Here is a 25,258-nt window from a genome sequence, read left to right on the forward strand (position 1 = left end):
AGTGTAGGGTTATGGCAAAAATGCAATTGCCCATGGCATATTAATTGTAATATGGTTTGATATATATTCGGCCCACAGACCTCAATTAAGTTTGGCTTTTGCCCCTTTATAAGAAAAAGTCAGCCCTGCTTTAAACAAATGTGCTTGGACCCAATATTTATATCACGTATATTCTGAAGACAAGGCATCACCAGTGAATAGATGAGGTCTAAAGGAACGTGCTTACCTGCATTTCTCTTATCTTAGCAAGCATGTCTAAGCATACATTTTAAAGTTTCAGCGGGGTCAACTTTTACAATAGTGTGTCAAACACCACCCATGAAGTTTAACCAAACACCTATCACACCGGATATGCAATCAGATTTGTATCTAACTCAAGAAATCCCTGGTGAATAGATGAGGTCTAAATGAAAACGTTCTTACATTCATATCAAGCCTTAGCAAGTTGAAGAAGTTTTAGAGAGGTCAGTTTTTACAGTACTACATATCTACCAGTCTATATATACAGATATACAATTGTTCTTGGACTTATGCTATTGAATATGGTTTTGCAGAATGAATCTATGGTGAACAGGTGATGTTTCCACTTTAAACAAAAAAAGTCCATAACTGAATTCAAATACATAATATGAAAAAAATATTCATTGGATTTACAAAGTTTTTTACAGGAAGTGGTTGCAAACAATTTATATGGATCTTTTTTTAGTGTACGTTTTATATATGTGTGTGATGTTTAGGTATGGGGCGAGGCATTGGTGCAGTAGGTAGTGCTGTCGCCTCACAGCAAGAAGGTCGCTGGGTCGCTGGTTCGAACCTCGGTTCAGTTGGCGTTTCTGTGTGGAGTTTGCATGTTCTCCCTGCCTTCGCATGGGTTTCCTCCGGGTGCTCCGGTTTCCCCCACAGTCCAAAGATATGCGGTACAGGTGAATTGGGTAGGCTAAATTGTCTTTAGTGTATAAGTGTGTGTGTGAATGTGTATGTGGATGTTTCCCAGAGATAGGTTGCGGCTGGAAGGGCATCCGCTGCGTAAAAACTTGCTGGATAAGTTGGCGGTTTATTCCGTTGCGGTGACCCCGGATTAATAAAGGGACTAAGCTGACAAGAAAATGAATGAATGAATGTTTAAGTATATTTCTGACATGCATACATTTCTAGTAGTAATACATTATCATTCATTCATTTTCCTTCAGCGTAGTCCCTTTATTCATCAGGGGTTACCACAGAGGAATGAACTGGGAACTTATCTAGCGTAAGTTTTACACAGTGAATGTCCATCCAGGCGCAACCCAGTACTGGAGTCTGGGAAACATCCATACACACTCATTTACACTGGAGAATACGCAAACTCCATACAGGAATGCCAACTGACCCACTCTGTCAACCCTAATGCCAGATTCACACAGGGCTTCAGCGTTAACGTTTGACAGAGGTTATGTCTAAAGTTGGGGCTTCTTGCTGAGGCATCAGTGCTAAACCACTGAGCCGTCATGTCGCCCAATATAGTAATATTGTTGCAGCTAATGTTATACCATTGTATCCTCATTTGACTATATTTAAACCATAATTAGCTATTACAGTTTTGCTAACAATTTCCTTTAATTAATTGTTATATTTAGTTTATTATTATCTGCTATAAAAGCACAGCCTTGATGTAGCTGGCACTAACAGATGTTACCAAATGTCTGACGTAATGTTACCCGCCTTTAAAGTTAACAAACAAAACCATGACTGGACAAAGCCAAACTTTTGCTCAGCACGGCTAGTGTGGAAAACAGCAATGAAACTCTCATCACTTGCCTCCCTCGGTGATGACAGACGCCCTCTGAACTTCCCGGCTGACCCTCTGAACTGCATTTTTAATGACCCGAGTCTGGCTCTCGGTCGGGTCCCGGTTCGCTCTGCCGTCATCAGGCTCTTTGGGCTTCACGGTCGCAATGTTTCTCCTGGACAGCTTGGATGAGAACGTGCCCATGTGGAAAAGCAAATCCCCGAGTTTATCAACGACATGGGAGTTAAAGCTGAAGTGGAGCTAGTTGCCAAAAGAGTTTCTCTGTACTATCGAGATAAGTCATCTCAGTTCAGCCATAATAATATCCCAATGTAGGCAGTCCAGTAATAAAGCGCCATCGCAGACGTGCGCGCCCCTGTCGAGAAGCAATTCCTATCTGTAACAGAGAGGGCGCTACAACCCTGCCTATTTGAAACAGCACACTGGGAACATTCTACCAGAAACGTTCATTATCTGTCCCTGAAATAAAACACAAATACAGTGAATAGAAATTAGTTCATCACAAAAATGTTGATTAATGTGAGTTGTTCTGTACAGGTATATGTCATTCAGTTGGTTCTCAAATTTTTGTTCTTTATTTAAGACACAAACGTACAAACCCTGTTATTATCCTCAGCCCAATTGAACCTACAGCTTTAATAGTTCTTTTAATAATGCTAAAAACTTATTTAGATTAAAATAACTTCAGAAATAGGAAGTTTAAGTTGTTATTATTTATATCAATTTATTAAAACATGAAATTATAAATACATTTTACAAATACAAAGTATAAAATATAAATAATATAGTAATATTATATAATAAAGTATATAATACAAATTCTGTCAGTCCTGTGACATTTGCATTAGGTTTAACATAAAATGTGTGCAATACACATTTAAGGCTATGACTCGAAAGTGAAATAATTTGAGAAGAAGCTGACATTGATCAAGGATGCGTTCTATCATTGAATTGTACAATTTTATGCATGTTTTTGTATGATTTTTATTTTATTTATTTATTTATTTATTTATTCATTTATTTATTTATTTATAATATTTTGTTTATTTATTTATTTATTATTTTTATTTTTATTTTTTGAGGACAACAAGCTTAAGTCAGCCCCTGTCACATTTTTTATAAGTGAAAATGAACGTTTCTGGTAGAATGTCCCATAATCACACACACAGAAAACTGATATTGAGTTAAAATGCTGTTTTATTGCACTGTGAAAAATGCCACACAATTGATAAGTGTTAGAACAATATGAAGGAATTCATTTAATTTATTAGTTTTAAAAAATTTAGTCGATTGAACATAAAACAACTTAAGTTGTCCTAATAAAAATCTCAGGAGTTGTGTTGTTTCAACCCATTTTACATACATACGTAGTTTGAATGAACAGCAAGCATTATTTTTTAAATGTGTGCTTAAATGAAACTATTTTACATTTATTTTGGTCTTGCCAGTGTACTCAATAGTTCTGGATTAACGCTGAAACTTTCATTGTTCATAATATTTTAAAAACATTTTCCTCATCTTATAAGCATGTGATATTGGGTTATTATAATAAGGATTGCTCTTTAAAATAAGCTGGTTTCATCATACATTTTATTCTATTATTATGTAAATTTCACATTTTAAATATATATAAAAGTGATTTCTAAGTCTAAAAATAGAAAAGCAATTAAAATATATGCCCCTCCTTAAACATTTATTGCATAAAATGTTTGTAATTTCTCTACTTAAAGTGCATTTATAACTTTTGTTAATAACTAAATTTGAAAATATATATATTTATGTATAATATAATACTATGTAGATTGATAATCATGTACCCTCTCTTCCTTATTTTATCTCATTTAATCCTTCTTTTTAAGGAATGTGAAGTAATTTTGTTGTATAATGAAACTGTTCATGCTGGGTCTTGTTAATAAAGGCAAATAAATATATAAATAAATACATAAATAAATAAACAAATATAGAACACACAGCAAACAGTATGTTAAGCACATTAATTTGGAGAATTGGTCTCCTTAACTTTTTGTTTACCATGTAAAAATACCATTTAAATAATAGACTAAGGAATATCTACTTTTCCTTCTTTATTAGTTAATAAGAAGCTTCCAAACATGTTTTTTCTGTTTACAAATTCTTGAGCATTACATGGAAAACTTAAGGTGAGACTATGTTATGTTTATGGGGTCAGTGTAGTTTATAGATTGGATATTCATTCATTCATTCATTCATTCATTCATTCATTCATTTTCATCCACTTTTCCGGGGCCGGGTTGTGTTCTTATTAGAAAACCCCAGACTTCCCTCTCCCTAGACACTTACTCCAGCTCCTCCGGGGCAATCCCAAGGCGTTCCCAGGCCAGTCGAGAGACATGGTCTCTCCAACTTGTCCTGGGTTTTCCTCGTGGCCTCCTCCCCATGGGACATGACTAAAATACCTTCCTAGGCATCCAGAAGGCATCCGAAACAGATCCCTGAGCCACCTCAGCTGACTCCTCTCGATGTGGAGGAGCAATGGCTGTACTCCGAGCTCCTCCGGGGTGACAGAGCTGTCTATAAGGGTGCGACTTGCCACCCTGCCAAGAAAACTCATTTCAGCTGATTGTATTCGAGATCTTGACCCAAAGCTCATGACCATAGGTGAGAGTAGGAACGTAGATTGACCGGTAAATCGAGAGCTTTGCCTTTTGGCTCAGCTTCTTCTTTACCTTAACAAACCGATACATTGACTGCATTACTGCTGCCGCTGCACCAATCTGCCTGCTGTCAATCTCACATCCATCCTTCCCTCACTCGTGAACAACACCCCAAGATACTTGAACTCCTCCACCTGGTGTAAGGACTTTCCTCCCACCAAGAAATGGCAAACCACCTTTTTCTGGAGGAGCACCATGGCCTCAGACTTTGAGGTGCTGATTCTCATCCCAGCCGCATCACACTCGGCAGCAAACTGCGCTATAGTGCATGCTGAAGGTCCATGTTTGATAAAGCCAACAGAACAACATCATCTGCGAATAACAGAGATGAAATCCTTTGGTCGCCGAACCAGACCCCCTCCAACCCAAGGCTGCGCTTTGAAATTTCGTCCATAAAAATTATAAACAGAACTGGTGACAAAGAGAAGCCCAACAAGTCAGCACTGGAAACAAATCTGACTTATTGCTGGCAATACAAACCAAACTCTTACTCTGGTCGTACAGGGATGAGACAGCCGTTAATAGAGCACCTCTCACCCCATACTCCCAGAGCACCTTCCACAGAATGCCACGAGGGAGACGGTCGAATGCATGTAGACTGGTTGGGCATATTCCCATGAACCCTCGAGCACCCTTGTTAGGATATAGAGCTGGTCCAGTGCACCACGGCCTGGACTGATTAGATATATTCATTTACTTTAATTAGATTGGATATATTTATTTAAAACTAGTTGAAATCATTTTCAAAGACAAGTTTTTTTTATAAAATTAAGCAGACATCTTAAGCATCTTTGAATATATTCACATTTTTATTCAATACAATCCATTTTCATTACAATCCATTCCACACATTCATCCATTGTAAAATTAAAAACAGGCTCGATCTGCATCGCACAACTAACCTCAGAAATTCTCATCATCAACAACAAAAGTCAGACATACTGTCAAGTATTTGATGACAAATTTCTACCTTCAGAAAAACACATCACAACAGTTAAAAACTGGATTAAACAGGACTAAAAAATCCCTATATTACTATGCAATCCATGGACAAAAACCTCAAAATATGAAATTAAAATTACAAAATTAAATAAGAAAATGAACTATAATTTGATGAACCAACAATTCTTTTTCAACAAGTCCATCTCTTTTGTTTGATCTTTATGTTACTTTATTGCACAAATAAAACTTCTCATCCTAGATCTTAATAAAGAAAGTTAAGGGAGAACAATAATGCCTAGTGTCACCATTAAAGAGCAGGAAAAGGCCATAATTCTGTTATTTAAAAAAAGGTTGCAAAATGTGAGCTGTGGCCACACGATATCACTATCAGTAAGGAATATCCTAAACACCTATTAACCTGCAATGTAAGGATAGACTTTGTTTAGTCAATTTATTACGAAATGTACACCAGACAGACACTTCTAAAATGAAAGTGAACGCTTTCATTTTGAGTGTGAATTCCTAAAAGTGAACTGAGGTATCACAGAGCATTTTAAATTATTTTAAGGGATAACAAATGTTATGGAATTTGTTATGAAAGTCTGGGTTTGTGGTAAATTTAACTGTACTGCAAATCAGTTCATTAAACTTGCAATTCAACATCCCATGGTAATTCAGTGAACTGAATTCTGAATGAGAATTGTTGTAATGCCTGTGCTTTTTGTCATATTAGCACCTGTAAAACTATTTCAACGTGTTAAATCAAAGCCATAAATGAGACTGCAATGGAAACACTGGAGACTTTAAAAGGGAAGTTGATCCAAAAATTAAATATATATCGTCAACGCAATCTCACGCAGTTTGTAACTGTTTTATTTAGTGGCATATTCATTCATATGAATTAGTATGATCGCATTTATACATTTTAGTACAATTTGCTCATCCATGTTTAGGGGTGGGGTTGGGTGCCAGGCCTCCTTTTTAAAATCCTACATTTTCGTACAACTGTACTAGTACAAATTCGTAAGAATTAGCCACTAATCTAAAAAAACGTAAAATACTTACATTTCCTTGTGATATCAGGCTGATGAAATTGTATGAATTAGCCACTTTTCTGACAATATGGTAATTTATTCATTTTCTTTTCGGCTTAGTCCCTTTATTAATCTGGGGTCACAAAGCGGAATGAACCTCCACTGACAATATATAATATAGTTAAATTCGGTCTGATTATATATATATATATATATATATATATATATATATATATATATATATATATATATATATATACAACAGTTCTGTCTGGTTCTCGAATCTGATTGGCTGATTGCCGTGATATATTTAAGTAATATCAGCACCAGTACAGCCTCTTTACCCTTTATGTATTACTCCGCCCACATACAGCCAGCAAAAAACAGATACTACAGATCTAAGGTTTAAAAGATGCACGCTCAACTATTTAACTGTCAGCTTATGATTTGAATCCAAGGCAGAGGAAAGTAAATTCTCATACAAAAGGAGTTTTTGAGACTCTCCATGTTTGATTTTGTTTTTATATACACAGTTATGCCGTCAAATTGTTGTATAAACGTAATATCACACTCGTAGCAGCGCGATATGGCTGTATATCGGCACTAAGGCACGAGGCCGCAACGAACGCCTCTCACCAGTGCCGATATACAGCCATATTGCACTGCTACTCGTGTGATATTGCTCATATATATATATAGTTGAAGAAGAATTATTAGCCCCCCTATTAATATTTTCTCTTTTTTAAATATTTCCTAAATGAAGTGCAACAGAGCAAAGACATTTTCCCAGTATGTCTGATAATATTTTTTCTTCTGGAGAAAGTCTTATTTCTTTTATTTTGGCTAGAAAAAAGCAGTTTCAAATATTATTTACTGTCATCATGGCAAAGATAAAATAAATCAGTTATTAGAAATGAGCTATTAAAACTATTATGTGTAGAAATGTGTTGAGAAAATCTTCTCTACTTCTCTCTCGCTAATAATTCAGGTGGGCTAATAATTATACATATAGTCAACGCAATCTCATGCTGTTTGTATGTAAATGTTTAATTTAGTGGCATTTTCATTTACATGAGTTTGTATGATCGCATTCATACACTTCAGTATGATTTGCTCATCCCCCAATGAAGGGTAGGTTTAAGGGTGTGACTTAATAAAAAAAAATTTCATATGAATGAAAATCAACACTATCTTACAGCAATTTGTAACTTTTTGATTTAGTGGCTAATTTGTATGAATTCGTACAATCTCATTCATACAATTTAGTACAATTTGCTCATCCGCCAATGATGGTTGGGTTTAGGAGCGGGGTTAGGTGCCTCAACTCCTTTTTAAAATCATATATTATCATACAACTGCGCTAGTACAAATTCGTTCGAATTAGCCAATAATCTGACAAAAGACTCTGTGGGACCAGGCTGATGAAATCTGGATTTGTATGAATTAGCCACTTTTCTGACAATATGTAATACAATTACATTTCCTCATGAGATTGAGCTGATATACTATACAGTTGAAGTCAGAATTATTAGCCCCCCTGAATTATTAGCCCTCCTTTTTATTTTTCCCCGTTTTCTGTTTAACAGAGAGAAGATTTTTTCAACACATTTCTAATCATAATAGTTTTAATAACTTTTCTCTAATAACTGATTTATTTTATCTTTGCCATGTTGACTAGATTTTTTTATCAACACACTTCTATACAGCTTAAAGTGACATTTAAAGGCTTAACTAGGTTAATTGGGTTAACTAGGCAGGTTAGGGTAATTAGCCAAGGTATAATGATGTTTTTTTCTGTAGATTGGAAACAAAAATGAGCTTAAGTGGGCTAATAATTGTGTCCTTAAAATGGGTTTTAAAAAATTTTAAAATTTAAAAAATTTTAAAAATAAGACTTTCTCCAGAAGAAAAAATTATATCAGACATACTGTGAAAATTTCCTTGCTCTGTTGAACATCATTTAGGAAATATTTTTTAAAAGAGACAAAAATTCAAAGAAGGGCTAATAACTCTGACTTCAACTGTATGCCAACGCAATTCGACACAATTTGTAACTCCTTGATTTAATGGCCTATTCATATCATAGTGGCTTATTCATATCAAATAAGCCAATTTTTCTATAATATGTAATATAGTTATATTTCCTCATGAGATCGGGCTGATATATTCACCCTCATTTTTACACATTTATTGGAAAAAGTTCAAAACCACTCAAGTAAAAAAAAAAACATATCGTCGTCAATTTTGAGAATGTAACTGAAGTCCATTTTTGAACTTTAGGATATTTACCAAACTTGCCAGAGTCGCCATTCACTTTCATCATCAGGAAAAGAACCGCTTAAACATGTTCTATAAATATCACCATTTGTATCCTACAATAATATAGTGATGGGGAAGTGATGACAGAATTTTAAACTTGTCCCTTTAACAGTATTGATGCAGCCATTTAGTGTTCAATCGTGACTCAAACCATTTGCTTGCGTGACGTCTTGCGGTTTGAAGTTTTTCAGCTGTTCCATGAACCCTGGATTTGGACACGAGGCGGGTCGAGCTGATTTCACCAGGGCAAACGTGTCACCAAATCCTTGATTTTCCTTTAACATCAGATATCCGATGACAACCGAGACAGAGCGTGAAACTCCAGAATTGCAGTGCACCAGCACAACTCCTTTCTGGAGAGAGAAAGAGATTCATTCGGTCAGAGAGCAAAACCGAATCCCTCTAAGGAGGCATTTTATTTCACATCATTACATACTCTGTTATAAAAGCATGTAATTAATCCTATCGCTAATTGCAAGGAATTACTAAATTGCAAGTTACGGCTGAGAGAACCACTTTCCGCCGACTTGAGAAGAACGTTATTTGATTAGCTGAGCTGTTGTTTCCCTTTGCATCATAGACGAGATAGTAAATTACGTGACAGAAGGCGCTACGCTCGTTTTACAAAGGAATGGAAACTTATTTCCAGCAGCCATTGTAATCATAAACCTTAGTGAATTCCTATCATGGGGCAGTGTCAGGTTAAGGGTGACTGGCGACACTATTTAGTAAAGAGGTTGTATGACAAACAACGGGCCGTTAGTGATATGATCTTTCTACAACTCGTTAAATAATGCATCGTGAAAACTCGCCATCCATTATTCAACACGCCACACAGTTACCTAGAGTAAAGGAGCTCGCCATTGGATGACCGCTCGGTGTCACATAGGCCAGGCAGTAAAGCCCAACACAATGAAATATCCATCTTATAATGCTGTCAGACATCTAAACATTCATGTTGAATTAAAGGGACTTTAAAGTTGACCTAAAACTCAAAATCATTTATTCATTCTTTGTATTGTAGGATACACAGAAAAAAAATCAAGGGATCCACACCATTCCTTCCTGTTGCCCCAACACAAATCAATTGTTGACTTGTATGTTTTGACAAATTTAATTGGAGTGAACATAAAGCAATGAAGTGCAGGGCCGGAGCAAGCTGAACTACCGCTCTAGGCAAAGGACGGTTATGCCGACTCCAATTAAATTTGTCAACTCTAAAGTAAAACCGGAGGGGGGGGGGGGGGGGGGGGGGGGGTCGAGGGAGCTATTATGGACGCCCTCTCTATTTTGCCGCCCTAGACGCGGATATAACTGAGGGCACGGGTGGTGAGGGTAGTGTCACGGACGCCGCCCTAGACGCGGATATAACTGAGGGCAGGAGAGGTGAGGGTTGTGTCTGGGACGCCGCCCTCTGTATTCTGCTGCCCTAGGCGGCTGCCAAGGTCGCCTCTATGGACGCGCCTGCCCTGATTAAAGGGCACATATTTTACCCCTTTTTTATCATTTAATATTAATATTATGGCTAATATTATGGTTCTTCTGAGTGTGCCAGTTTAGGTTCAGTTTAACACACAGTTCAGATGTTTTTATTATAATGCGTTCAAAAGTGTCATGTTGTGGGCGTGTACACAGCTCGCTGTTTTAGGGGCGTGTTGCTTCAAATGAAAATTAGTTTTGGCTTCTTGCCCAACGTAACAACGTAGCTCCCACGCTCTGTGTTTGCAACAGACAGGCAGACAGAGAGAGCTAAGCTAGGATCAGCATTCAGCCATACATGTACGCCTCGGACACAGACCAAGTAGAGAGTACAAAATCATTTGTGTCTGTATAGTTTTACAGCCAACTGTATGACTAATAACCACAAACACAGAACTAACTTTGACTGAGGCACCGGATGTGCTGCTCGAAGCTGCGACACGGCACACCGCATGTCTTTGGACTGTGGGGGAAACCGGAGCACCCAGAGGAAACCCACGTGAACGCAGGGAGAACATGCCCAACATACTGCTGCATGTTTTATTTATAATTAATTATTTTCTATGTTGAATGCTTGTATTTTCTATATTGCATATAGACATTCATGTTACGGTTGTTTATTCCCCCAAAACGCTAGTAAAGACATGGATTATTGCAAAACAAGACAGATATTTCATTGCAGCAATTATTTGTTATTTAAAATTCTCCTCCATTTTGTATAAGTGTGGTGGTGTTTGTATCTGATTTTTATATAACACATTATACACATAGCTAGGCCTGTGTAAAAACTCTACTGGTGCTGCCAAACGAATTTGCGTTTTAAAAAGTTTGTACTCAAGGATATATTGAATAAATGTTTATTACATGCTGCCTTATCTTCCGTTTTTTCAGCCACTTTCTTGAACTTTATCCCCTTTATCAGCTAAAATGTGCAGAAGTCTACAAAAGCTGTTCGGCATTTCTTATTTTAACCGATTTAAACAATTATAAACAACATAAAACCGAAACATTTTGATGTTCTGATAGCGATTCCTATGTAGAAGAATCACTTCCTGCCCTCTATCTGAATTTCACTTGTCATCAATGATGCCATGTAAAAGCAACCTATAAGGAAATGTGTTTAGGTTTCACCACTTGAAGGTAACTATACCCACATAGCAAAATTTCTCTGGCCCAGCTCTGGCCCACACAATCAGGTTTTGCTTGGCCCACATGCCGCAGTGAATTACGGTACATGACTGGACCAAATCTGGCTTCCAGACAAGGGCCAAACACAGACCATATCTGGGCCAAGTCTCAGCCAAGTTAATAACTCATAACTGGGCCTGAACTGGGCCAGATAGGTTGGTGTGTCACGATTGCAATGAAATTGATAAACCCATGGAGTGATGCGCTTTAGGCACACTTTGGGTACGCTTTTTCTCAAAGTGACCTGATTGGTAGAATTTTCTTTCTTTACTCAAAAATGATTTTAGTGTATTTTAAATGTGGGTCAAGACTGGCCAAACTCACATGGCCCACTTATCAAATTTTTAAATCTGGGCCAAATACTACGTTTTTCATCTGGCCCAAATCTTGTGTGCCGCCTTAAAAACGGTGCCACCTCTGCCAAACCCGGGCCATGTTTGGCCCACATGCTGTATGCCAGTGCCAGATGAATGCCTGCTGTGCCAGCTTTTTGCCAAATCTGGGCCAGAATTCTTTGCTACAAGGGTAGTGAGAACATTTTCATTTTTGTGTGAACTAACCCTTTAAGCACAATGCAAGTATTTCGACAAAAACAAATGCATTCGAATGCTTCCACACCACCTTGATTTAACATGATGTTAAACACTCATCTTTTTAAGATTGCATTTTTAGATTCTTAATCATTCTAATGTATTTAATATTAATTATTTTTCTAAGTTGAATGCTGGTATTTTTCGCATGTTTGATTTTCTATGTTGTTGTAGCACTTTGGGATTTAGAAATGCTCATTATATTCATTCCTTCATTTTATTTTCAGCTTAGTCTCTTTATTAATCAGGGGTCGCCACAGCAGAATGAACCGCCAACTTATCCAAAATATGTTTTATACAGTGGATGCCCTTCCAGCTGCAAACCATCACTGTGAAAACACTCATTCACAGACAAGGGCGTAGAATTGGCATGGACGGAAGGTACGTGTCCCCACCAATATCCACCAATTACTGAAATGTCCCTATACCAAAAATTTAATCGACTTCAAAATAAAATAATGCTTCATCAGCTCTTAGTGAACTAAACATGCACAAAGTCAAGTTTGCTATGAGTTCACCGTAATACTACAAACCAACTGTGTGCAATTAATTGAAATTTTGATTCGATCAAAGTTTTAATTTAGGCCTCCATGATTATAAGACACAATAATCGGGATAAAACAGTTAAATAGCGTCACACATCTCTCTAAATTTCTCTACATTCATAGCTCCTCAAAGCCTGACTGCAGTAAAATCATGTAAATTGACTTTTGCAGCATGGAACATGATTGTTATTTGTATTTTTAAGTGTTTATTCGTGTTTTTAAAAGCACAAAACAGAATTTGTGCAGATCAGTGCAGCTCTAGGGATGTATGTCCCCAACAATGTCAAGAGCAAATCTACGCCCTTGTTCACACACATACACTAGGGACAATTGACTTTACTCAATTCACCTATAGCACATGTCTTTGGACTTATGTGGAAAACCGGAGGACTCACAGGAAACCCACACAAACACTAGGAGAACATACGAACTCCACACAGAAATGCCAACTGACCCAGCCGAGGCTCGAACCAGCAACCTTCTTACTGTGAGGCGATCGTGCTACCCACTGCGCCACCGTGACACTCCCCATTATAAATAAAATGTAATATATTATGATTATTTATTTGTGCAAAAAACTAAATAATAGAAATGGCATAATAGTAAATATTTAATTATGACAGTCAATGTAAATATTACCTCATTTTTCGCCTGGTCTATGAACTGTGCACACTCCTTGATATGTGATATGATATCAGTGTCAGGTTGATCCAGTATGCTCAATGTCTTATAGATGAACAAGTCAGGAAAGGCATTTTCCACACCATATGCAACATTTAATATATGTGTAACCTGAAACCAATGGAAACACATGATCAGACGTAAGACAAGGCTACTTTATTATGAAATATGATGTCAATAAAGTTGTCAGAAATCAGAAAGGTGTCACATTACTGTACCTTATATTTCCTCAAAGTAGCAAAGTCGTGAGCAGCATCTTGTGACCCTGTGACATAAATAAAATGATTAATATTTAAATATTTTTAGAACATACAAAAATATATACAACATTTTATTATAGTTTTATCATTATAATAACAATGTTTCTTTAGATATGACTTTAAAAATTGTTTTGAGCATACAGTAAATACAGTTTTAAAAATACAGACTTTTCTAATAATTTAATGCTAAAATTATGAACGTATAACAATATTCAGAAAAGATACAATATAAATCTGCAAGTAAATACATATTAAACGACTATTAAATAGCTAGTAATCCACTAAAATGCTTATTTCAAACCGAATTGAGGCATATAATTTTCACTCAAGAACATCAACAATACTCACCAAGAAGTAGATATGGTTTAACATATCCAACCTGGAGATCCCAGTTATTATCCTGAACATATCCACATGGAGTTTCAGGCTGTACTGTCTCTTCAACCACCTGCACTATGGAGCCTTTCCATGTCTCAATAATCCTCCTGCCGCTTAAAGTCGTCACTCTCGTGCATTGTTTCCTCAAATTAGTTTTGGAGAAGGATTTTATTTCTTGAGCGAGCGACTGCATCACATTTGCGGCCGGGATGTCCAAGGCAGAAAAGTAAAGGCTCCTGAATGTGGTTTTTGTGCTGTGATCGTTCGTTGCTCCCTCACTAGTCGGCTAATGTCCGTCTACATTTCTGTGACCTTGATACTACCTGAAAACTGAGAGGATTCATTAGCGCACCTCAGCATAATTACCTGCACGGTGATGATCAAAACAACAGGGACACCTAAAGGAGACTGATATAACTGCACTGCATATATACTATACTACCTTTTTTTGTATAACACAATTACAATAAGGCCAAATTCAAATAACAACTTTCATCTACATTTATAGAACATAACATAAATAATAATCAAATCAATAAAGTAATAATACAAATAAATACACTTAAACCATAAAATAGACACTCAAACACAACTAAAAAAAAAAAGGGGAAAAAAGAAAAATTACACTACCGGGTCTTCTATTAATTTTTTTTTTTCAATAAACTAAACAGTCTTCTTCCACATTTTGATTTGAGCAAATTTTAAAGATTTACAGTATAACCAAAATTCCTTTTGGAAAACTAAAAACAGTGATTTTATTTTAAGGCACTTGCATTTATGAATAAAAATATAAACTATACTACTTGCGTAAAGCTGTTTGAAATCGATGTTTCCTGTTGACGCAACTTTATGGCAGAAAAAATTTTTTTGTAAATTGGCCAGTTTTCATAGACAAGCCCTTCTTTCATTGGTATATAAGGACAATTCTTTAACTACGGGCACTTTTAAGTCCTTTGATCATATATCCAATTTTGTTAAAATTCCTCTTTCTTTGTCAAACTATCTATAAAACCTTCTTTAAAAATATTTACTACCTTTCTACTATATATTTTTTCATATTATTCAACCTCCTTTCATGTGTCAAAATTGCTGTTTTCACCTTGTCGCACACCCAGAGATTTAAACTTCAACAATGAAAATAACATTCTAAAATATTATTTATATATCTGGTGTCTATTAATGTATCTTAATTAAGCACTAGTGAAATAATTTAAATATTTTATAGTAATGAATGTGAGACTATTATCAATATTATTTTTTATACAAAATATAGCTGTCGCACAGTATCTGTGTCATTTCCAGCACAACACTGTAATGTCGCTTTAAAAAGTTTGAGTGAAAGATTATTTAGGTGGTTTCAATGAAAATGAATAGTGACATTTGAAAACATGTTCAAGAAGGAGGGAATTAAAATTTTTATCAACAACATTTGAAGAAAAATATTGCTTGATAAGAAAATACATTTATTCTACATAATTTCCAAACATGCTGTACCATCAAAGAAGTTTTTAAAAACCAAACAAAATTAAGGTCAATAAGAGTGTTTTGTATACATGAAAGGCTAATATCAATACAAAGCTAATCGATGAAGCTATTTTTAAATTTTTTTTTTTTGATACTACCTGAAAACTGAGAGGATTCATTAGCGCACCTCAGCATAATTACCTGCACGCTGATGATCAAAACAACAGAGACACTTTAAGGAGACTGATATAACTGCACTGCATATATACTACACTACCTTTTTTTGTATAACACAATTACAATAAGGCCAAATTCGAATAACAACTTTCATCTACATTTATAGAACATAACATAAATAATAATCAAATCAATAAAATAACAATACAAATAAATACACTTAAACCATAAAATAGACACTCAAACACAACTAAAAAAGGGGAAAAAAGAAAAATTATACTACCGGGTCTTCTATAAAAAAAATTTTTTCAATAAACTAAACAGTCTTCTTCCACATTTTGATTTGAGCAAATTTTAAAGATTTACAGTATAACCAAAAATATTTTTTTTTTTTCATATTTAACCTCCTTTCAGGTGTCAAAATTTCATTTTTTCACAATAAACTGTTAAAATGTCATTTCCACCACTGTCATTTTCATCACCACACACATTTAAAAAAAATATTTAACAAGTTCTCATCACACATTAAAACTGTATTCACAATAAGTTCATGCTTAATTTAATATACAAATTCAGTTTATTTATTTTCTAATAAGCTCTTAACCAAATTAACATTAAATTTTAGAGTGTGCAGGGTGTACAATTCAGCATACAACTAATTTATTTCATTGACAAATGTGTAACTATTATATATGCGTTGTGGAAAGATTTTGTTTGACTGCCATCATTTATTTCATTTTGAAATATAAGCTGTATATTGAGATGTGGTGGAATTGATATTTGTTAAGTTCACGATGGAAAAATGTTTTTATTATCTAAGTTTGTCCTTTTAAAGATCTTAGACAAATTCTTTAAACTTATGAGGCTGTTACTTTAATTTTGAACAAGTTTTTTAACTCAACTTCACTAGGCTAAAAGTGCCCATAGTTGAAGAATGGCCCATAAAAACAAATTTTCATCCCACAGTTATTTCATATGGAATAACAAGGATGTTTTATTTAAAAACTATTTAAATATTTAAATATTAATTTGATCAGAATTGGTTCAATAAAATTATTCTGTTAGTGAGGCAGTTCATTAACTCTCATGGATATTTGTCATCTTATACTGAATTTCTTAACAAATTTAAATTACCAGTTACCCGAGAGAATTCGCTATTGTTTAGGATGCAATTCCAAAGGGTTTTGCTTTTAAAGAACTGTATTTAAGAAGGGATTAGGTAATCCTTGTGAAAACATTTTTACTGAAAATATTGATATTTTAAAACAACAGTGTAACAATAAGGTTATAAGGAATGTTACCTGTTCGCTGTCTCTACCTACAGCCAGATATTTTTGGCTTTCATTATTTGATCAAATTTTGGGGGTTAAAACTTGGAAGTTGACAAATAATTTTTGCATAAATAACAAAATTAAAGAAGTGTCGTACAAAATACTCCATAGAATTTGTCCTGCTCAACATGTTTTGGAAAGAATCAAGCTTGAAATTTGTGAATTTTGTGATCAAGAAAAGAAACAGTTTTGCATCTTTTTTTATTCATTGTATTTACTCAAGAATATTTTGGAAAGATTTGGAATTGTTTATAAACAAAAAATAATAAAGCATAAAATAGAAATTTGTTTATTTTATGTACTGTTTTATTCTAACAATGAAAACTTGAAATGTAAAGGACAACATATTTTTAATTTGTTTATGTTGTTAGAAAAAAGTGGGCTCAATGTAAAACAAACTTTTCCCATTTTGTGAATGACTTCAAAATATATGTAAATCATTTAGAACAATCACAAACAAAAAAGCACCGAAAACGCAATGCTCTGAAAACATTTAATTTTATTTAAATGTATTTTTAACTATTTTTCAAATATTTTTCTCTTTTAGAAAACCATGTAAAATGTAATCAATCATAGACAATGTTTACGGTGCATTTACACCCCTATGACCGGCAGGTATCGCCAGATACATATTAATAGATAGAAGGAATTTTTAGTATAGTTATAACCAGAAACAATATCCCTAATCTTCGTTTTTACACTTACCATACACATCTTTCTTTCGTCTATAATAGTTATTCTTATTTTAGACCATTTTTGATAATAGGCTACTGTACGACTCCTTATATTTACACTTATGTGCATGAAAAATATCTTATTGAAACATAAGCGCCAAAAGAAGCCTCCTTCAAATGTAATATCAGTAACCACATCTAACCAAATCAACTATCTTAGCAGGATGAGGGGGGCGGCGGTCCTGCGGAGGGCTGCGGTCACATGACGCAGTGACGTCGTTGCCGGAAGCAGCCTCGTTCTGGCCGTCAGGGCAACACCTAGAAAAAAAAAATACATCCCCGACGACGCGCCTGAAGCCCCTAACATGGGCGAATTTTAACACTAAAAACCGACTCATTTTTGCACCTTACCCTATAACACTACACAAGGAATCCTTTCGGTTGCGATTAAGCTCGTTTTGACGGTCGTTTGAGCCATGTCTCGGGGCGCGATGCAGCCGAGCCAGCAGAAGCTGGCGGAGAAATTGACGATCCTCAACGACCGCGGCATCGGGATGCTCACTCGCATCTACAACATCAAAAAGGTGAGAATTTGCGCTTCATGCATGTGTGTTTCAGACGACTGCAGTTACCGCACACAGACACACACACACACACACACACACTGGGTTGATGAGGCCAGGCCCTGATTGAATGCGTGCGTGTGTGTGCGCGCTATACAGCCATAAATCACTGTTTACGTTGTGTAGTGCATTACCGGCTCATTCGATTGAGATTTAAAACAGGTTAGCGAGTTAAAGCGAACAAGGGTCGATTTAACCATAAATATAACAATGATGGAGGATTGTAATGGTGCTAGGAGGATGATGATGATGATGATGGCTAATGTCCTAGTTTTACATTCTTCGATCTAAAGCAGCTTTCAAGCTATACATGTATATACTGGAACTGGGTACTCGAATTTGAGTACACAAAGCAGTGTTTGCTGTGAACATTTGTGTCCAGTCTAGAATCTTACCGTGACCCAGCTTTTGAAGCCTTTATTATATCCCATCTATAAAGGAGGATAATTCAATACAGACATCTCAGCACTGAAAGCTGCAGTTTCTACAAAGATCTAATTGTGGATAGTTGACAGTCCTGGTTAGATTGGATCCGTAAGCTTGATATCCTTGTGGGTGTGTTTAAAATACCAAGTCCTTTCTCTCCTTGAGCTGTCAAATACCTGAAATCCAGAGTATGTTTGACAGATGTCAGTTTTGCAGGATTCTGAAGAGGGTCTACTGGTGGGTTTTGTAGCTTTGGACTGCAGTATTGTATTTCCATAATTTCATTATTGAAAATGGTGTGAATTTTGCAAAGCTTTAATCAGAAGTTGAGATATCTGTAAGTTATAAATTAGAGAAACAAGATGGTTGAAGCCTGTCTTGAAATTAAATTCTAGGTCAAGAACATGTCTGGGTCAAATATTGCCCCAAAATACAACTGTATTTATTTTTTCTTTAACTAAGAGTCTCTATATATGCTTGAAATTCAAATAATTTTGTTGATTAATTTGTTTGTCCACACCTAACAAATTTGTTGCAATTAAAATAATTACTTGAGGATTCTTTTACACTATAAAAGAGTTAGATAGATAGATAGATAGATAGATAGTTGGCAGTATATTTTATGCAACATTTAAATCAACACGATGTGATGCATTTTTTATAATTAAATTAAAACATTAAACACATCATCTCATTCATTCATATTGATACAATATGTTGGTCTGTATTAAGTCTACTCAATATATAATTTCAGCATTAATATTGCAATGTGCACATCTGCAATAGTCGCTTTGCAGGATCTGCAATGTCAAATCAGGATTACAGTAGAGTAGGCATTAAAAATACACATGATTGTGGAGTAATTGCAAAGTTTAAACATAAAGTTTCCTAAAACTGGTATGATTCGCATGAGATTGTGTACACATTTCAAGCCAGTGTAAAGCATTCAGGCACAGAAAAAAAAAAAATATTAACTTCAAGAAACAATAATCGTATTTATGTGCTGTATATATGCAATAAACATTATACAGTGTTATTTATTTTATGGTAAATTGTTCAATTTGTGACCCTGAATAATGTTAGATTCCCAGAAAAAAATCACAAAGCATTTATTCATTCATTTATTCATTTTCTTTTCGGCTTAGTCCCTTTATTAATCAGGGGGGCGCCGCAGGATAATGGACCGCTAACTTATCTTGAACATGTTTTACACAGCGAATGCCCTTTCAGCCACAACACTTGGAAACACCCATACACTCTTGCAATTACACACACTACTTCCAATTTAGCTTATTCAACTCCACACAGAAATGCCAACTAACCCAGCCATGGCTCGAACCAGCGACCTTCTTGCTGTGAGGTGATCGTGCTATCCACTGCAGCACCGTGACACCCCTATAAAAATAATAAAATTTTTCACTTTATTGTATTTATCACTTTATTGTATTTATCATTGCATGTGATTTGATTTATTACATTTTATGCACATGCGCTCCACTACAAAAGCATCCTATCATTGTCCTAAAATTATTGTAAATTAATAACAAGATTACTTAAAATTATTAATTCTTTTCAAACAAAGCTGTTAATTGGTAATAGTATACTCAATATCACAATGTGTACTGCAGAAAAATAAAATATTGCAATTTTAGTTTTTTCCAACATCGTGCAGCCCTAGTCTGTATTTAGGGACTCTTCTATTGGTGTACTTAATATTCATATAAACAATTAAAAGTTAACATTAATATCTATTAAGAATATTTACAATCAGTTTTTTATGATTTCATGTCCAATGATTAAGCAAATCGAGGCTGACGCTGATCTGAAAAGGAGCAAAATTTGTCATAGTCTGCATGGTATATTGGTAAATGAATGCAAAATGAATTTATTTGAGTTTTTATTTGATATAATATTTTCTCAAATTAGAAAAACAAATTGTAATTTGATAGAGGCTGACAAAATTGAAGATGTTTCAGCACAAATGTCAATAAATGTCATGAATTTGTCACTCATTACAGTAGATATCATTATTTTTTCTTAATGTTGAGTTTAAATGTAAGCAGGACATGTTTTAACGAGATTCATCATCTTACATTTTCAGCTGTAAGGAGCTTGAAATATCCTGAGTCGTGCATCACACATAGAGTAAACCCTGTCAATTCTAGTCTGCATGTTTAAAGATTTTTTCTCTCTCTCATTGCCAATAATGCCACTTCTAAGGTTTTTGAGAAAGGCTTGGCATTGAAGCTAACAGAAATGGAAGCTGTCCAGATCACAGCAGAAAGTGGGCTTGTGGAGGACCATCACTGTTAGCGTTTTTTTTTTTTTCCTTCTTCCCCCTCTGGGCTTGAACTAGTCAGATATGTGATGTGAATTCATCAGTGTGTGTGATGCCCGTTTAAAGCGCAAGAAGGTCTCTGGAGTGCTGCCTGTCTCTCCATGCCCACTGATGTCACTCTTGTGTATGTCTGACCTTACTCGTTCAAACAAGTCATCGGGGTCAGTCCAATATTAGTCATGTTTATCCTCCTTGTGTACGCCCATGCACAATATCCATTCGGAATACATGGGAAAACAGACTGTGGAAAACTGACACAACCAGTTCAGTGTTATTGGCACATTATTTCACACTACAGTTTTTTTCTGTCAAATTTAGTTGAGGGATTGCTTTTCCACAGGACTAGAAATTGGAATACATGCTTTTGGTAATCCTGTTGCCTAGCAACTGGCAGGCATTGCATCGGGTGCTGTAAGATCTATGCTGTGTTGTGGCGGATACGAAGAGGGAGTTAAATTTTTAGATGGCATTTGATGCTGATTTGATTCTGAATTCCTTAAACTGACGATTTGTTCTTTCTGCTTGGTAAGACTCACTATATCTAAGCCATCATAGTTCCACGCTGCATTGTTTTCATGTACAGTAGGGGGACATGTAATAAGCATGTCATCTTTCCTGTGCTTGTGCAATACAAGCATAGACCTAGTCTGACTTTGTTTTACTCTCGGTGCCTTTCCAAAAGGCACACATTTGACCAAAATGTGTCTGCAATATTGACATCTTAAAGGTACATGTAACATGTATAAAAGTGCACCTATTGAAAATTGTAGGTGCTAAAATGTAGGGATGCTTTGATCAGGATTTTTGCAGCCGACACTGAGTACTGATTTCTTGTCATGTCGATTGGCCGATGCAGAGTACCGATTCTCATGCTTCAAGCTTATATAACTGCCATTGCAAAAAGCCCCCTTTTACTTTTAAGTGGAGCATTCTCTTTATCTAAGAGAACAAAAGTTGTTGCATATAATCCGTTAAACACACCTCTTATAACTATTTGATATGGACATGTCATGGACTGAAGCAGATTTACAGAAAATAATAGATAAAACATATTTTAGAAAGTACTAACAATGCAATTTGGAAACATTGCTAATGATGGAAGAAGAATTCAACATGTCTATCAATCAAGAAAAGTTGGAGCACATATTTGATGCGTAAGAAGTTAAAATGCACACTTATAAATCGATCCACTAGCTAACTTTTGACGTATCGGTGATGTATGGAATACTGTTTCCGGGTCCAAGCCGCTACTCATTTGAATTGAGAAAATATTTGTTTATGATCACTTTTTAGTTGTATAACACATTAAGGTGAATTTTGTATAAAATAATCATATATATATATTGAGCATATATATATATATCAAGGGTGACACGATCCTCCAAATCCTCGATTCAATTACATTTTCGATTCTAAAGTCACGATTCGATTTTCGATTATGAATAATTAATTAATTAATGACCAATTAATTATTTGTAGCCTACCGTTTAAACTACCTGACCTGCATGGTCTTTGTTTTACCCATAAACAAATCATACAGTAAATGAATAAAGGCAAGATACACACATAATTACCACCTGTCAATCACTTTTTCTGCGGGACTCGTGAATAGGCAGTGATCTGTGTCGTTATAATGGCGTCGGTAAAAAAGACGCACAACCAACAGGAACCAGCCAACAGTATCTGAGGTGTTCGCTAAAATGACTAAGTACAAGTGAGTGAAAGATTGAAGCAGTCCTCTGACTGCCTGGACCTGCTGTCTCGAGCGCATGGCTGTGTATGCGTCTGTGTCTGTGTGGTCACGTGATGTGCATTTTCAGAGGTAGAGAGGAAGGAGGGCTGCTCAGAAATGCTACACGCCACTGTGGATGTCAAATCGTTGTCGTTCTAAAATGCCATTTAAAAACAAAGACAGTGTAAACAGGGCCTGAGTGTGTCCTTTTCGCGAGCGGATTTGCAACGGGGGCGGGCGGAGGATCGCGATGCCGGTGTTGTCTATCTGACGAACCGTACGTAATACGTACATAGCAGAGCTTGCAAAACTGTGTTTTTTTTGTCGACAACACGAACGTTGTCAACATAACTCACTGGAAATCCAAAATGCTTACACACCGGCGACTTCATTGAAAGAGGAGAGGGTTTAAGTTCTGTCGACGGGTCTCCTGCTTCTGCAGTTTAACAAGCACTTCAAAAAGCCTGTTTTTTTCCTGCTTGGCAAGCCAAGCTGACGTGACATGGGGGCGTGGCAGCATCGACGATTCTATTTTTTGATTCGATATTCGAAATTGAGCATAAATTTCGATCGATTGCGATTAAAAATCGAAATCGTGACACCCCTAATATATATATATATATATATATATATATATATATATATATATATATATATATATATATATATATATATATATATATATATATATATATAGTGTTTGGACCCGGAAGCCACTTCGTGTGATGTCATACTTAACAAGCCAATTGCCTCTTTACTAAAAGGTAATAGGCCTATAAACTACTGCTTCTTGAAATGAAAATTACAAGTTATATTATTCAAGTTCTAAAAAAAACTACAAACATTTTTAACAGTTATGTTTTTAGAATTCCCCTGATATTTACAGCCAGGTTTTAGTGAACTTGCAACTTTCAGTTCTTATTTCCACCCACTATACTGTATGTACATTACCTGACAAAAGTCTTGTCATCGATCCCAGTTGAAAAAGCAACAAATAAAACCGGACTTCTAGTTGACCATTTGGAAAAGTGGCAGATGAATCATCTGAACTGCATCCCAATCATCACAAATACTGCAGAAGACCTATTGAAATCCACATGTAAAATCCACATTGTTGAAAGAAAAATCATGGTTTGGGGTAACATTTGGTTTTTGGGTGCATGTGTGAGATCTGCAGAGTGGATGGCAACATTAACAGCGTGAGGTATCATGACATTTGTGCTGCCCATTACATTACAAACCACAGGAGAGGGCAAATTATTCAGTAGGATAGCACTCCTCATACTTCAGCCTCCACATCAAAGTTCCAGATCAATGTCTGATGTGCAAAGAAGGTCAAGGTGCTCCAGGATTGGCCAGCCCAGTCACCAGACATGAACATTATTATTGAGCATGTCTGGGGTAAGATGGAGGAGGAGGCACTGAAGTTGAATACAAAGAATCTTGATAAACTCAGATGGGTCCTGCAAGAACGGTTTCTTTGCCATTCCTGATGACTTTATTAATAAGTGATTTGAGTCATTGCAGAGATGTATGGATGCAGTCCTCCAAGCTTATGGGAGTCATACACAATATTAATTCTTTTTCCACTGCAGTATGACTTTTATATTTTATACTGAACATTATTTATATTAAATGACAAGACTTTTGTCTAAGAAAAGTCAAACCTTACTGTCCTAATTAAATAATTAAATATCGAGGCATGATCATGTTTTATTTTGGTAAAATGAGCACAATTCAGAGCCCTTTGCCTTTCATATAAGCCACTTCTGATACCAAGTGATCACCTAGAAAACATGCAGTGCTGGTGGTCCTCCACGAACATGGTTGAGAAACACTTTAGGGCACTGCCCTTGTGACAGCTTTGTACTTTTATTTCTGAGTGTAAAAAGGTTAGAAATTGGTTGATTCAACTACTGGTAGTATGTAGGTTGATAGCAAAACTGTGTCACAGGAAATGACAGCAGAATCCTTCCATGGAAACAACCCCAGGAAGTGTGCACTTATCTCGCAGTGTGTTTAGCTCAACATTAAATCCTCAGAGACCCCTTTTCCACAAACAGAGTGCTGGTCCTCAAACCTTGAAGCCTTCAGTGGATTTTCCTTTAAAGGTCAGATAAAAGGACGCAAAATCAGAGATGAGCAATTCCAGCGTTATGGATGAGACATTTGCAGTAAAAACTCGAAGCTTAAATTCAAATATAAATTGTAGTGTAACATTATATTGACACATCTGGCTATATTTTCCAAAACAGCTCACCGCAGAGTTATGGGAGCAGAAACAAATCAATCTGTAAACATATTTTACATTTTAAGTGAGAAAATTAAACATGCGTTATGGATGTAACAAAAAAACTTCTGTAAATTAAACTGCACAACTCAAAAGAAACAATGCTAATCAAAAGGATAAGAGTCGGCTCTCTATAGAACAAACATGACTGATTTGAATTTATTTGACATTTTTTACATTTATGAGGAAAAGCTTGGTTATGGATGTGGCATGGCGTCACGTTGGCGCAGTGGGTAGCACAACAGCCTCACAGCAAGATGGTTGCTGGTTTGAGCCTCGGCGGGGTTACTTGGCATTTCTGTGTT

At 35.8% G+C, this 25,258-nt stretch overlaps 3 protein-coding genes across 13 annotated transcripts in view; 1 reads left to right on the forward strand and 2 right to left on the reverse strand.

Moving 5' to 3' along the window:
* pde1a (phosphodiesterase 1A, calmodulin-dependent) overlaps positions 1 to 2,167 on the reverse strand; it is a 259,650-nt gene extending 257,483 nt beyond the window's left edge. The window contains exon 1 of the mRNA XM_087268393.1: positions 1,798 to 2,167. Coding sequence (XP_087124519.1) covers positions 1,798 to 1,972 — 175 coding nt within the window. The 5' untranslated portion in view covers positions 1,973 to 2,167. The remainder of the gene's footprint in view (positions 1 to 1,797) is intronic.
* A 6,467-nt stretch (positions 2,168 to 8,634) lies between these two features.
* Positions 8,635 to 14,228, reverse strand: dusp19a (dual specificity phosphatase 19a). Its single transcript, NM_001128265.1, has 4 exons — positions 13,869 to 14,228; positions 13,479 to 13,525; positions 13,219 to 13,371; positions 8,635 to 9,130 (listed from the first exon to the last, which is right to left on the reverse strand). Exons 1-4 carry the CDS (start codon positions 14,089 to 14,091, stop codon positions 8,912 to 8,914), a joined length of 642 nt encoding a protein of 213 aa, NP_001121737.1. The 5' UTR covers positions 14,092 to 14,228; the 3' UTR covers positions 8,635 to 8,911.
* Positions 14,229 to 17,804: 3,576 nt separating this feature from the next.
* Positions 17,805 to 25,258, forward strand: part of nckap1 (NCK-associated protein 1) — a 104,182-nt gene continuing 96,728 nt past the window's right edge. For 10 of the 11 annotated variants that reach the window (XR_015498911.1, XR_015498912.1, XR_015498909.1 and 7 more), the window contains exon 1: positions 17,832 to 18,128. Coding sequence is in view for 5 of the 11 variants with exons in the window: in XM_087266714.1 (XP_087122840.1) it covers positions 18,021 to 18,128 (108 nt within the window). In the remaining 6 variants the exon portion in view is untranslated. Of the gene's footprint in view, positions 18,129 to 25,258 lie in introns of all 11 variants that reach the window. The other variant, NM_001137665.1, reaches the window with a different exon arrangement.

This window comes from Danio rerio, chromosome 9 (genome assembly GCF_052040795.2).
Source record: "Danio rerio strain M-AB ecotype USA chromosome 9, GRCz13ab, whole genome shotgun sequence".
Lineage (NCBI taxonomy): Eukaryota > Metazoa > Chordata > Actinopteri > Cypriniformes > Danionidae > Danio > Danio rerio.

Excerpts from the sequence above, each read along its gene's own strand:
- dusp19a (NM_001128265.1), bottom strand. The coding sequence starts at position 14,091 with ATGCAGTCGCTCGCTCAAGAAATAAAATCCTTCTCCAAAACTAATTTG. Across the intron at positions 13,372-13,478 it reads CTACTTTGAGGAAATATAAG|GTTACACATATATTAAATGT; the intron begins GTACAGTAATGT and ends CATTGGTTTCAG. Across the intron at positions 9,131-13,218 it reads TAGACCAGGCGAAAAATGAG|AAAGGAGTTGTGCTGGTGCA; the intron begins GTAATATTTACA and ends TTCTCTCTCCAG.